We start from the raw sequence: 14,855 nt of genomic DNA on the forward strand, positions 1-14,855 counted from the left end.
TTTTTAAAACCTGGCTCTGGGTTTTGTAAAGAATGGACCAGGGATGGGGAGGAAAGTGGAAGCCAAGAGAACATATAGAAAGGCATTACAGCAGTTCAGGGAGATAGTTAACATTTGTGTGTAAATAAGGGTGAATGAACAGTTTCATGACATTAGTGGCCATCAACCCAAGTGGGTGGCATGTTTGCATGTCTGACTTCTGAACATGGCTGCGCTTCTAGGCAGACGTCACAGCAAACCAGGTGCATGAGGCTGAATTCGGTCTGAAGACCATAATTTGATTACATCCCATAGCATTGGGCTACATTGTGTTTTTGAAATTTTGGATTAGTTGCCAACTACTTTTATTTTAAAATGCTGATTTTGGCTTCTCTGGAAAAATCAAACAACCTGGAAAAATAGGCTAGCCTTCCCACATAGCAATAGTTGGCTCAGTTGGAGCTGAGAGGCAGCTGTCCTCTGAAGAAGGGCATGCACTCACTAGCTGTCCAGTGGAATTGCCACAGTGATGGAAATGTGCTGTCCAATTTGGAAGACACGTCCATATTTTGTAATGAGCATTTGAAATGTGGCTAGTACTACTGAGGAGCTAAGTTTTGAATTTTCTATAATTTTAATTAATTTAAAGTTAAATAGCCACATTGGACTACTGGCTACTATATTCAACCGTGCAGTCCTAGCTTACCCTAGTCCTCACTCTTCCCGATTATGTTCCTGGCCGACATCACAAATTGACATAACCATGGACCCTGTAACTAAGTGAGTTATGACTCCCCTATCTTACTGTCTTTGATTTAAGACAGTATATTTTACTCATGCTAAAATGACACATTTATTCCCATTTGCTATGAGGTTTTCCTTTTTTTTTTTAAAAAAAAATTATTTATTTTAGAGCAAGAGCACAAGTGAGAGGGATACAAGGGAGACGGAAAGAAAATCTCAAGCAGACAGCACTGAGCGCGGAGTCCCATGCAGGGCTCAATCTTATGACCCTAAGAGATCACAACCTGAACTGAAACCAAGAGTTGGATGCTTATCTAACTGTGCCACCCAGGTGCCCTGAGGTTTTCCTTTTCAGAAAGAAAATAGAGAACAGATGCTGGCTATTATCTAATGCCTTATTTGCACAGAGAAGGTTATTTAATGTTTTTATTTATTTTTTATTTTTTTTCAAAAAATTTATTTATGAGAGACACAGAGAGAGAGAGAGAGAGAGAGAGAGAGAGGCAGGCTCCCGACTGGGAGCCCAATGCGGTACTCGATTCCAGAACCCCAGGATCTCAACCTGAGCCAGAGGCAGACAGACGCTCAACCACTGAGCCACCCAGGAGCCCCTATTTAACGTTTTTAAATGAGCTTTCTTATATCAATAGGGTTTTAAAATGGAGATATAATTGACATATAATATTAGAATAATTTCAGGGGTACAACATAATGGTTCAATATTTGTAAATATTGAGAAATGATCACCACAATAAGTCTGGTTAACATTCGTCACCATACACAGTTAACAAATCTTTCTCTTGTGATGAGAACTTTTAAGATCAAACTATCATTAAAGAACCAATGTCAAAGATTCATCTAACCCGTTAGTGATAAAACCAAGAGGATGACAAAGCTGAAGTATATATAAATGCAAAACTAAGATTACAAAGTTGGATACAAGCTCTTTAATATCCTATAGGGTAGTAAAATTGAAACTTTGGGGGGTTATCTTTTCTTTTTTTTAAGATTTTATTTATTTATTCATGAGAAAGAGAGAGAGAGAGAGAGAGAGAGAGAGAGGCAGAGACACAGGCAGAGGCAGAGGCAGAGGCAGAAGCAGGCTCCATGCAGGGAGCCCGATGTGGGACTCGATCCCGGGTCTCCAGGATCACATGTCCCTGGGGGTTATCTTTTCTACTGGACAAATGATCTGCAATATATCCATTTTAAGTTAACATCTGATTTTGCAGAGTATACGTCTAAGAAAAATAGTATTTATTTATAACATACATACAATAAATTACAAATTGTAGCAATTATAAAAATAGATAAAATTCCTTAAAAATATAAATAACTTAAAGTAGAAGTCACAGGTATATTTCTGTAGAGCAGGAACTGGCAAACTATGGCCCACCTGCCCAGGGGGCCAAATCCAGCCCATCATCTGTTAACAGATTTCTTCACATTAAAATTTCCACATTAAATCATGGTAGGAAATTCTTTCAGTGCTCTATTGCATTATGTGGCTTGTTTTTGTTTTTGTTTTTGCTGGCAAAATTATTTTATAGCATGTCACTTACATAAAGTGTCTTGAGATTGTGATACATACAAAGAAGAGATAAGTATTGAGGGATTCTGGGTAGGTTTTCAGCCTAAGATATCTCTTCCACTGCTTGTCATAGTTCATATTCTATTCTCCAATGGCTTAATTATGTTAATACTATAAAGCTTCCAGGCTTTCCAGAACACTGAAATGCAAATATTTCTGAGGAGGCTGACCTGAGGTATTATTACATACAGATCTTCATAGGAAGCAAGGTTAGAGCCTACGAGTGGAGAAAGTCAGGTGTGGGGATAGGGATGCTGAAAAATGTGGTTAGAGCACTAGATACTTTGGAAAACTGATAGTGATGAATTATGCCTTGAACTAGCCCTACTCTAGCCTATTAGCCTGCTCTAACCAGCAGCGTTACTTGCTATGTGGATACCTACTGCATTATGTTTACAAGCACTGACTTTGGGATCATTATAACAACACGTATATGTGAAGTTGAGTTTTAGATTTTTTTTCATGTGCTCCCTTTGCTAGATACTGGAATTGGGCTTACATTAATTTCATAAATTGGATTCTGCTTGGCTACTTGGTCTCCATATTACCCTTTGTTTTTTGTTGCTCTGACTCCTCGTTCTAGCTTGCAAGGGGCTTGACACACAGTAGGTGACCAATAGCTCTGTTGCTGTGAAATGAAGCAGATTGGTCGTTAGGATGTGGAACGACTTCTGTACTGACAAGAAACGTGATGGCCTCTAGATTATGATCTAATAGTCCTTAGAAGCATGAAATATTTGTCCTACTGCCAACATATTAAATAAAAATGTTAAATGTAATTTTCTCTAGTCTTTGCTGTTTTCTTTATCCACACTATCATTTAATTTAATTCTAGCAAATTTTAAGAATGTAGTATATGGTATTGGGATATTACCTCTTCTTCTTCTTGCTCTTCTTCCTCTTCTCCTTCCTCTTCTCCTTTTCCTTCTTTCTGGGCTTCTTTCTTCTTTTTCCTACGACTTTCAATGATTTCAGGATCCCACTGATCTTTTCTGTATATGTACCCTGTACTACTGTGCTGCCTTTGCCCAGAAATTCTTTGGCATAGATCGTAGTCGGGGCACTAAGGAACAACATCAGTAATTTTAACAAGCATCCTCCGTGATTCTGATGCACCACACTTTGAGAAACAAGGGAAGCAAGAAACTTCAGAACCTCCCTTCCTCATTTTTCTGATTTCTTCGGGCCACCTCTATGGGATGGGTATTTATTGAACCAACACTTTCATTTAGGTTTCTTAATCTTTCACACAAGATAGGTTTCAACCCTCTCAGGTAATTTTTATAATGTATTTTTGCCCTTCCTTATTTAGCAACCCAGAATACCTGTACTGTGGGTCCTTGACAAAGACTACTGCCTTCAGCTGCCTCGTATTTTCACTTACAGGAAGTGACTAATATGAGTGCAAGTCTGCAGGACATGCCTCAGAGCAGTGGCCCTCCAACTTCAGGGGGCATCAGAGTCATATAGAGGGCTTTTCAACATGGATAAAAAACTCGAGGGGGTGGTTACCCTCTAGAGTTTCTGACTCATAGCTCTGAGGTGGGCCCCAAGAATATGTATTTGTAACAAACTTCTGAGTGCTACTGATCCAGTTGGCTCTGGGACTGTACTCTGAGGACCACTGCTGTAGTAGACCACCGGACCTTAATCAGTTTGTTGTTGTTGTTTGGTAGTAGAGACCCCTTTAGAATATGAGGAAACCCATTGGTTTTTGCTTCACAAAACAGACATACGCAATAAAATAATTTCAGAAGGTTCCTGGATGCTGATGGATTCCTGGATTACAGGCTAAGAACTTCTGCTCTAGAAATTCCAAGATTTATCCCCAAATAAGGCCAAATCACCAGAGAAATGTGTTACGTACTGAGTTCTGTCTCACACTAGGCCCTCTGATTACACTTGTGTCAGATTGTAGAAACTACCTGGATACCTACTATCACATTTATAATATAAATGTCATTCTCTACATTGACGATCTTTTATATTAAGACCCATTTAAGATATTTCTCTTATTTAAATTTTAATTCCAATTCTCTCTTTTTGTTTTTCCTGAGCAATGTCTTATCTTTTCATGGACAATGTGAATTTTATATAACTAGTCACATTTCCCCTCCTACTTTGGCTCATCAGACTCAGAACCAAATTTATGCTTCAAATTTAGCAAGCATTTGGAGGCTCATGGCCTGTATATCTGTGTTCTCTTGTTCTACCAGCTGTTAATTTCCTATACAATCTATGTTTTCCATGGCTTGGAATTTATATTTGGTTTTAGTGAATTGCTTGAGATCTTTTCTTCTCTCTCTTATACATATGTTCACACGTGTGACAGTCTCCAGGTCTATGCAGGAATTTTGATTGGCCTCCAACCATGACCTGTGGTGGGCTGCAGGTTACACCATGTGTGCTACAACACATCCTCTCTCTCAGAACTAACCCTAACACACTTCTGGTTGCCAGCATCTGAGCGGAGAATCAGTGAATTTGTTTTGAGCTGTGAAACGCTTTGGGGAATCAGGCAGGGGAAAGTATAAAAGCTTATCATTAATTTTTCATATAAACAAGCAGACTTGGCTTCACTGAATTCTTCTTATACCCACATGAGGCAGTTATTATATTTGTAAAGAGGAAATTGTGTCTCCTAAGTGTGATCTACCAAATTCTGTTGACAAAAGAGATTAGGAACAGGACGCAGCTTTGATTCTTAATCAATCTAGTAATGTTCTTTAACACTCATATGTCCAACTCATTTGTTCCTTCTTTCATTTCATTTAACTGTCAAACTTATCAGGTGTCTACTAGGTACCATTTATTGTGCTAGTTGATGTTTATATGAGCAAGACATGGCTCTTGCCATCAAAAAAGGCAGAGTCCAGAAGGAAAATGGACAATTACAATACATAATAAGATAATATGATAGACAAGAGCAACATGAATGGTCATCAGAGAAGTATTTAACTTTTCTGTGGTAAGTAAGATATAGGAGACAAGGAGGAAGAGAGGAGAGGAAGGGAGAGAGAAAAAAGAAGAAAGTGAGTGTGAGAGTGAGAGAATGAGTTAGTTAATATGTGTGTTGGTGTGAAAGGGGTGGTCATTGGGGAAACAGATGATGTCCAAATTGACTTTCTAAAGATGACTATGATGGATGCTGTTGAAGAGGCAGGGAGGTATTTCCCATGGATGGAGCTGCAGGTGCCAAAGCACAGAGGTATCAGAAAGTTTAACTCAGGGACACCTGGTGGCTCAGTGGGACACCTGGTGGCTCAGTGGTTCAGTGCCTGCCTTCAGCCCAGGGCTTGATCCTGGAGTCCCGGGATCCAGTCCCACATCGGGCTCCCTGCCTGGAGCCTGCTTCTCCCTCTGCCTGTGTCTCTGCCTCTCTCTCTCTCTCTCTCTCTCTCTCTGTGTGTGTGTCTCATGGATAAATAAATAAAATCTTAAGAAAGAAAGAAAGAAAGAAAGAAAGAAAGAAAGAAAGAAAGAAAGAAAGAAAGAGTAACTCAGTCCCTACGGTTGATATATAAATTATTATTTCCTTAACTACTTAATATTTATATTTTAAGATTTTTATTTATTTGAGAGAGAGAGAGAATGAATACACATGAGGGGGGAGTGGCAGGGGGAGAGGGAGAAGTAGACTCCTTGCTCAGCACAGAGCCCAAAACTGGGCTCGATCCCAGGACCTTGAGACCATGACCTGAGCTGAAGACAGATGCTTAACTGACTGAGCCACTAGATATCCCATTAATATTTTTGAAGACATTCCTTAAATTTCACTTCTATCAAAAAGAATGTTAACTATAGTAACAAAGCAACTAATATGCTTACCTTAATATTGATTATAATATCAGGTTTCAAATTTAAATTTTTAATTAATTCTATTTGCTGCAGAGTAGTCATGGCATCCTGTGAAAGTGATGGTAATTCAGTGACAATATAACCTGTTGGATAAAATATAATTTGTAAAGTTGTATAATGTTATCAACATATGAGAGCATGGATTTGTTATTACTTTATAAAATATTATTTGCTTATTAATGAATATTAATATAGATCTTAAAATCTGTCAAATATTTTTAATTAATGGTTAAGTTTATTGCTACATGAAATGTAACTGCGAATGATGTTTTTCTGATCATAAATAAAATCACTGAGCTAGGAGAAGACATCTTTACTTTCTTAATTACTTTTATTTCTTTAAAAATTCCCAATCAATTTATGTTAAGCATATGAGGCACTAGGGGAAGAAATTCCAAGCTAATAATTCTTGGAAGTGAGGAAAGCCATAAAGGTATATTAGAAGGGGTTATAGCATATTATTTTCTTTCTAATGCTAATATTTTATAGAATATGTACATATATAATATTTGTATAAATATGGGGACTAGTAAAACACTCACATTCTCCCCATACAGCTTTAAAAACCAAAATGTTACCAGTATGATTTGGCTTAGCACATTGGCTTGCATCTCCACCCTGAAACCTAAATCTTTTCATTAAAATTCACCCCGTTTGCCATTATCACATTAATTTCCTTAATGTATTTATTTTTATAGCCTTTTTAAAAAAGATTTTGTTTATTTATTCATGAGAGACACAGAGACGGAGAGAGAGAGAGACAGAGACACAGGCAGAGGGAGAAGCAGGTTCCATGCAGGGAGCCTGACGTGGGACTCGATCTCGGGACTCCGCGAACATGCCCTGGGCTGAAGGCAGCGCTAAACAGCTGAGCCCCTCCCAGGCTGCCCAATGTATTTCTTTAATTATGTCACTCTCTTGTTTGAGAAAATTTTCTCTTGTAAATAAAGTCTCAATTCTCTCAGAATTAAGGACTTCAGTCAATTTTTCTATTTTATTTTATTTTAAAATTTTTTTAATTAAAAAATTTTTTCCTTGGAGTTCAATTTGCCAACATATAGCATAACACCCAGTGCTCATCCTGTCAAGTGCCCCCCTCAGTGCCCGTCACCCAGTCACCCCAACCCCCCACCGACCTCCCTTCCCACCACCCCTTGTTTGTTTCCCAGAGTTAGGTGTCCCTCATGTTCTGAATTTTTCTACTATTTTAATAGGACTTTTCTTTTCTTAAAAGAACTGACAGAAAAAAAAAAAAAAAAAGAACTGACAGAAAAATTATGGTTATTCAGTTCTGGATATTTGGCAGACATTTTATAAAAAGTGAATGGAGTGAGCTGGTCACTTCAAGGACAACTGACAGTATTTGTTGCTGAATACTGAATAAAATTCAAGCAAAAATTCAAATTTTAGAAAACATGTATCTACTGCCATAAACTTAACAACTTCCCAATTTTTAAAACTTTTCTTGATGAAATTTTAAATTGGTGGTGAAATTAATAAAAGTGATTTTTTGATAATGTATAATGAAAAGCGTCAATGTTTGGAAAACCTGTACAACTTAGTAAATCAGTATTTTCCAAAATAACTACTGCATGGTGCCTCCAAATCATGCCTGGGTAAAAAAACCCATCCAAATTCAAGATAAGACGAATGGATTTTAATGCAACAGAGTCTGAAAAGTTCCTTGATGTGGTTTCAGATTCTACAAGGCAACTGACCTTTAAGAAAGTTACTTGATGAGTTTTGATGTAGGATCAAGAATATTCACAATTATTCTAAAGGCTTTTAAAATATACTTCCCTTTTCTAACTACATATCTGTGTGAAGCTGGATTTTCCTCATATATTTCTTTTTTTTTTTTTTAAAGATTTTATTTATTTATTCATGAGAGACACAGGAGAGAGAGGCAGAGATACAGGCAAAGAGAGAAGCAGGCTCCATGCAGGGAGCCCGACGTAGGACTTGATCCCGGGACTCCAGGATCACACCCAGGGCGGAAGGCAGGTGCTAAACCACTGAGCCACTCAGAGATCCCTCCCCATATATTTCAATAAAAACAATATATTGGAATAGATTGAGTGGAAGGAGATATGAGAATCCAGCTAGGCATTCTCTTAAGCCAGACATTAAAGAGATTTGCAAAAATATAAAACAATACCACTCTTCTCACTGTGTTTTGCTTTGAAGAATATAATTATTTTTATAAAATGTGCCATTAATGTGAACATGTGATTTTTATGATTTGTAAACAAATATTTTAAACATTTCTTAGTTTTAATTTCTAATATGATAAATACTTATAGATATAACCCAAGTAACCAAAAACTGTTTGGGGGCCTCAACAATTTTTATAAGTATAAAGGAGTACTGAGACTAAAAAGTTTGAGAACTGCTATCCTATGCAATGCCTAGAATAGTGTGATTTTAAAAAGTTATTAAGCATCTGTTGATAGGTGAATGAATGAATGTGTCTAATAAGCCAATCTCAAAATCTTCTCTTAAGATCATGCTTATCACATGCTTAATGTTTTTTATTTTACAAAAGCAGACCAACAAATATCATAGTAATCCAAAATTTCATTAAATCCTTAGGCACTTCCTCTAAGCTTTTTCAAATACTTTACTTTCCGCTAACTATGTGCAGGATTGCTATCCAGGGAAGCAATCCTAAGTAGTTTAACTTCAAAAGGCAGAAAGGGAGATCTCTTATCCTTGGTTTGGGGTATACGAGCTATAACCATGATTCTCTCCTGTCTTGCTATAATCTTTTGTTTCCAACTGGGTTTACTCATTTGCTTTTGTTGTTGTCTTTGAAAGACTTTGAGTTAGTGGTGGTATCCTAAGGCATCCATTCTAGTCAAGTTTCTTTGAACCCAACATACCCCTGCAAGAATTTAGCCATGGCATGCACTGGCCCTGTCTCAGGAACTGGGCCAGAACTTTCTCTACTTGCCACCTCCTGCTGTTGTTGCTTTTTATTTCCCTGACTTCTGACTTTCCTGGTTTGGTTTGGATCCTATTGTTAAAATTATCCTCCATTTGATTAACCACCTTACTGGAAACTTGTCAAGACATTGGGACGTGATGGCTGACATTAACCCCTGGTCTGACACATTTTAAGGATGAGTAGTGTGGTGGAGGGGCCTAGCCCTAGACTGAATTCAACCCTTTCCCAGCTCAGCCCTCCTGATTGGACATTTCCAGAGACCATCAGTCTCCAGAGGTCATGCCTTCCCCTTCTAAGCGACAGGGGGATTACATGATTCCTCCCTCTCATTCCCTCTGCTGACAACACTGCCCAATATCTGTGAATTACAAAGGGATGATAGAAAGCTGTTTGGCACTCTGTGTGCTGTGCTCTCCAGCACCACCCTGCTATTACTATAATCACTGCTACTGCCTGGACAGCTTATTAGGCATTTCAAGTGCAACTGTTTGTAGGTATCCTGGACTGCAAGCAGACATCTATATTGGAATGACTTTAAAACCTGGTCTCTTTCCTAGCAGAAGCAGCACAAAAGCGAGTTGTTTCCATGGAGCCTGGTTCTCACCTGACAGGCCAGAGTGTCACGAATGGCACAGCTGAGGAGGTTTATTTTTTCATTTTTGTCTTCTTCTTTTTGCCAATATTTATCATTTATAACATCTTTTTGTGGGTAAACTACTCTAAATTTTTCAAGAAGTAAGGAGAGATGAAGTATAAACAAGAAGATAATTGCCTGCCTATCTGTATGTATACATGCTTCAGTTTCAATCACTACGCTTTGGGAGATCATTTATTGACCTATATTGGAATTCGGTCATTGTTCTTTTTACCTTTTTACTCATTTAACCTCCTACATTCTGAGTGTTTTCCTAAGCTCATCATCTTTATCACTGAGCAACAGATAGACTAACATATACACATATATAATAGAGAGATGGATGGATAGATGGATGGATGGATGGATGGATGGATGGATGGATAGATGTAGTTCGTTTTATATATCATCTATCTGTAGAGAAATCTTTCTACCTATAGATATAAATATAGATACAGACATAGTTTGCAGTGACGTCTGCTTTTGCTACTTCCACTACTGATTTGCTTTGGCAATCATGTTTTTGACTTTACTGCATTTTATTTTTATCCCTGCATTCTTAATAGTCACAACGTCCTCTTACTCCCCAAGGATATAAAACAGCTTGCTAAGTTTTTCTTCTTCCATTCAATAAATCTATTTCAGGCAGATAATTTTCTCCCCGGCACATCTTTATTCTTCTTCCTTCTTTTGCAAATGTCATAGGGTTTTCTCTTCTGTTTAGCCCTTCTGAGCTTTAGCAGTCTTTGTGTTGAGAAAAGTTAGGCCCTAAACCCCTGCTTAGCATCTGTTTGATGGCAGGAAGGCTTCTTGGGTCCAGAGTGAAAAGGTAGATTGAGACAACAGATGGAAGTCTTGCCCCTAGCTGGTGCCAGAAGCTAAGCTCGTGCCATTCTAGTTCCCATTTCTGCCTTTTAAGTGTGGATTAGTGCAGAGGAGCCTAGTGAGCCACAGACAGGACTCAGTATTAAAACTCTGAGGAGTGGGAAAGCAGTCAGCAGAGGCTGTTGGCACTGTGAGAAGGGCCATAGCAGTGTTGATGCTTCTGCTGGATAACACAATGCTCTAAGAAGACTGAATCATTTTCATTTTTTTTTTTTACAAACGTAGAATCTGAAGAATAAAAGAAAGTAAGCAAGCAAATAAAAATATATAAGCTGCTTAAATGAATTCAGGCTCTGAGATTTTTCCACATCAGGGCAGAGGAAAGAACAACTCCAGAAAATATGCATGCCTCAGCTAAAGCACAAGTTTTAAGGTGCTTTGATAGCCACTGATTTATAAAGATAAACATACCAAAGTGAGAAACTTCGAGGGAGTTGAGCTTCTCCAACATTAGCTTTATGACAAGTTCATCTGGAATGCTTTGACCACTGAGCAGCATTGATTGCAACTAAGAACCAGTAAAGACAGTGTACGTTAGTGTATATACATTTGTGATACAGAGCTTTTTAAAAAAAATTAAGACATAATAACTTTGAAACTTGGATATACCTTAATTCCTGTTTCAGTTTCACTGGCCATCTGTTCTTCCAAAATTGGTAAAGCTAAAATATGAATTCAAAATATTAGCACCAACTGATATTATAATTGGCAAATTAAGAAACACATCTGTGCATTTTATAACTGGTAACAAAGATTAATGTTTGTATATCACTTTAAGAGTTTACAAAGCACATTTATATGCATCATGTTGTTTAAGCCTAACCAAAGCATGAGGCAGATGTATCCCACAGAGAACTTGTCTCTGCCACTTGCTAGCTAAAAGATCTTGAGGAAGCTAACTTCTTAAATACCTCTTGACCTCACATGCTTATGCCCTGTATGGTACGCGAGAGAACATGAGAATGAAATGACATTATGTACATGACTGTTATTTGGAAATTGCAAAGTGCCCCTCAAAAGTATACACTAGTATTATTAGTCCAGATACTTCTATAGCCATAGAAGTTATATCCAAGCCCACTAATTTTGCACTCTGGTTATATAAAAGGAAAGTATGCATCAAGAAAGGTAAAAATAGATAAACACTGATCAGAAAAAGGGGGCCTGAGACTGGAATTCCAATGATTTGTTTCTTTTTTAAGAGGAAATATTCCATCCCTTGTAGGAGACATCCTGGATTCAGGAACTGAATTATGTCCCTAGCTGCTAGTAATCTATGGATTGCTCTCCCCAAAATTGTATCAGATTGCAATTTCACTAACAGCATGTGGAGTCCTCATTTCATAACATTCTTGCCAAAAATGATTATAGAAACTTTAAAGATTTCTTATCAATTTGATAGGCGAATGTGGATCAGTATTATTTTAATTAGCATTTCTTTGAATAACAATGAGGTCAAACTCTCTTTTTCTAAAAAAAAATCTCTTTTCTTATATTTGTCTATTTTTATTTCTACTTTTATGAATTGCCAATTCATTCTTTTGCTTATTTTTCTATTATGACATAAGTAGTCTTATCGATTAAAAGAATATTTTATATAAAGACAGCAGTCCTCATATTATATACTGCAAAAGATGCAAAGCAAAATAATAAATATCATTGAAAATAATTAAGTCTTGAAAAATGCTCTCAAGAGCAGCTGTGAGAGTTCCTTCTCATCTTTCATAAGGAGACACCCAAAACACACATGTACCCAATAGTTCTAAATGAGGGAATTAGAGAATTAGAGGAAGTAGAAAGGAGTCAAAGACATTTCATAAACCATCCTAACTTCTATGAACAAAACGGAGACTAACCAAAAAGGAAAAATATGTCTGATGCTATTATGAAGATAATATTTACTAGGTTGATAGCGATGTATGATAAAGCAATTATAACAAAATGTTAACCATAGACTATAGATGGTGTAATCTTTACATTTTTATGCATATTTGAAAATTTTTATAACAAAATATTGGGGGGGAAAGGTAAAATTTACCTTCTACACGAATACATTTCCATGCCTGTGTTATCTGATGAGCTAAGGTTGTCTTCCCAACTCCCTTAAAAAGAAAGATGTTATTTAAAACCCAAAAGGACAGGCATTTGCCAGCGAAATAGATATTCTCATTTTAAAAGACTCTATTGATGGTTTCAATACATGAATATTATCAATCTTTTTGTCCACAAAATAAATGAACAGCAGACCCTAGATATTATAGCTTAATTTTCCTCTACTAATTGTCACATTTGCCACACTTTTTGAAGTGATTTATTTATATTTATTTATTTATTTATTTATTTATTTATGAGAGACACAAGAGAGGCAGAGACACAGGCAGAGGGAGAAGCAGGCTCCCCACAGGGAGCCAGATGTGGGACTCAATTCTGGACCCTGGAATCATGCCCTGTGCTGAAGGCAGACGCTCAACCACTGAGCCACCCAGGCGTCCCTGAAGTATTTAAATAACACTTTTTTAAATTAAGAAAATAGCCCTGAAACCAGGCACCTGTACCATTATGGCATTGCAGTCCAGATACTGTCCTCTTTTGATTGTCAAATTCTGTAATTTTGAATACATATACATCATTGTGACTATACTGAAGTCCATCACTTTATCTCCTTTCTAAGTTTCTAATCATGAATGTTTCAACAGACTTCCACTTAGTAACTTCTAAGAACAAAAAATTCCTTCCTTATGGACATCCTTGAAAAGTATCATATTTTAAAGACAAAAGATCACTTTAACGAAGTAGCACTTGACCCGACTGCTTCACTGTTGACTTTTAAAACTCTATTATATGTAAAGAAACATAATGAAAAGTTATTGGAATCATTTCTTGGTACCTATTCCAGGGTCTATATAAAATTAAATCAAGGATGGGATCCAGCCCTTAGTCTCTGCTGTTCTGAAGAGGCTCTTTAATAACCAGCTCAGGCTCTCTAATGGTAACTACCAACTAGCTCAATGACTGAAAATACCTCTTATCTAGAGGTCCTTACTAGAAATGCCTGGAAAGGCAGGCTATCTTATGTCAGTCATTTTTGGTTTCTTCTTATTTTGTGGGAAGACAACATATAGGTCCTCGAACACACTGTGGGCAAAGAAAAAGCACATTGTGTCTCAATAGCTTCAAATATTAAGGAGAGAGCCCCAGTTTGTCTCTGTAGTGTTCTACTTTCACATACCGAGAGAGCCTTACAACAAATTTCACAGGAAGTTTTACATGCAAACTATGTTTGAAATAACCTTGGATCACAGACTAACAGTTGTCATGGTGCAATGCTTTGATAAGTTCAATTTCTTCCTAATACGAAAACAAAGATACATGCAATGTAGGTTCTTTTCAATTACAGTGCATAAGACAAGATAAAGCTTACAAACAATATTATATCAGTTTTGAAGTCATACAACGAAGTCTAACAGTCAAAAAAATTAGCACACTATGTGGTTTTCATTCGTGTATGGCAACATAATATTATGAATTTTTTAATTTTAAAAATCAAAAAAATATAGTAAATAATAAGAAGAGATAACTTACTGGTTTCCCAAATATAACAAAGCAAACAGGTTTAGACAGCAAAAAGTTATATTCAGCTTCATCTTCATTAAATATGTCTGCAAAAGAATGCTCTTCTATTTCCTCTTGAGAATTCATAATATAAAACACTATAATAAGAAAGAGTAAGATTGTTAGTGACTAATTTAGCTGGAAGAGGCAGGCAGGTTAGGGAGAGTGAGAATACCCTGAGAATTTACTTAGTCCAGAAGCCACTCCACACCACTAAATGGGATTTGGCTGATACTTACAAATAAATTAAACTTATCTATTAAAACAATACCAGCTTGGGGCACCTGGGTGGCTCAGTGGTTGAGCATCTGCTTTTGGCTCAGGTCATGATCCTGGGGTCCTGGTATCGAGTCCCACATGGGGCTCCCCGCAGGGGTCTCCTTCTCCCTCTGCCTATGTCTCTGCCTCTCTCTCTCTGTGTCTCTCATGAATAAATAAATAAAATATTTTAAAAAATAGCAGGTTCTTAGTTTGAGACAAAAAAGCAAAATCTAGCTATATGTTATACAAAAAATAGCTAAACCAAAGAGTTTCTGAAAGACTAAATTAAGGAAAAATACATATATACATACATAAACATATATGTTATGATGTATGTATTCAAT

General features: G+C 37.0%; 1 protein-coding gene across 6 annotated transcripts in view; it reads right to left on the bottom strand.

Moving 5' to 3' along the window:
- AK9 (adenylate kinase 9) overlaps positions 1-14,855 on the bottom strand; it is a 128,013-nt gene that overhangs the window by 104,904 nt on the left and 8,254 nt on the right. For 5 of the 6 annotated variants that reach the window (XM_049092455.1, XM_049092454.1, XM_025444631.3 and 2 more), the window contains exons 2-7: positions 14,221-14,348; positions 12,677-12,740; positions 11,248-11,300; positions 11,050-11,146; positions 6,143-6,255; positions 3,189-3,377 (exon numbers count right to left, since the gene is read on the bottom strand). In XM_049092455.1, the coding sequence (XP_048948412.1) occupies positions 3,189-3,377; positions 6,143-6,255; positions 11,050-11,146; positions 11,248-11,300; positions 12,677-12,740; positions 14,221-14,337 (633 nt within the window). In that variant the 5' untranslated portion in view covers positions 14,338-14,348. The remainder of the gene's footprint in view (positions 1-3,188; positions 3,378-6,142; positions 6,256-11,049; positions 11,147-11,247; positions 11,301-12,676; positions 12,741-14,220; positions 14,349-14,855) is intronic. The other variant, XM_049092456.1, reaches the window with a different exon arrangement.

The sequence above is a fragment of the Canis lupus genome, chromosome 12 (assembly GCF_003254725.2).
Source record: "Canis lupus dingo isolate Sandy chromosome 12, ASM325472v2, whole genome shotgun sequence".
In the NCBI taxonomy this organism is placed as follows: domain Eukaryota; kingdom Metazoa; phylum Chordata; class Mammalia; order Carnivora; family Canidae; genus Canis; species Canis lupus.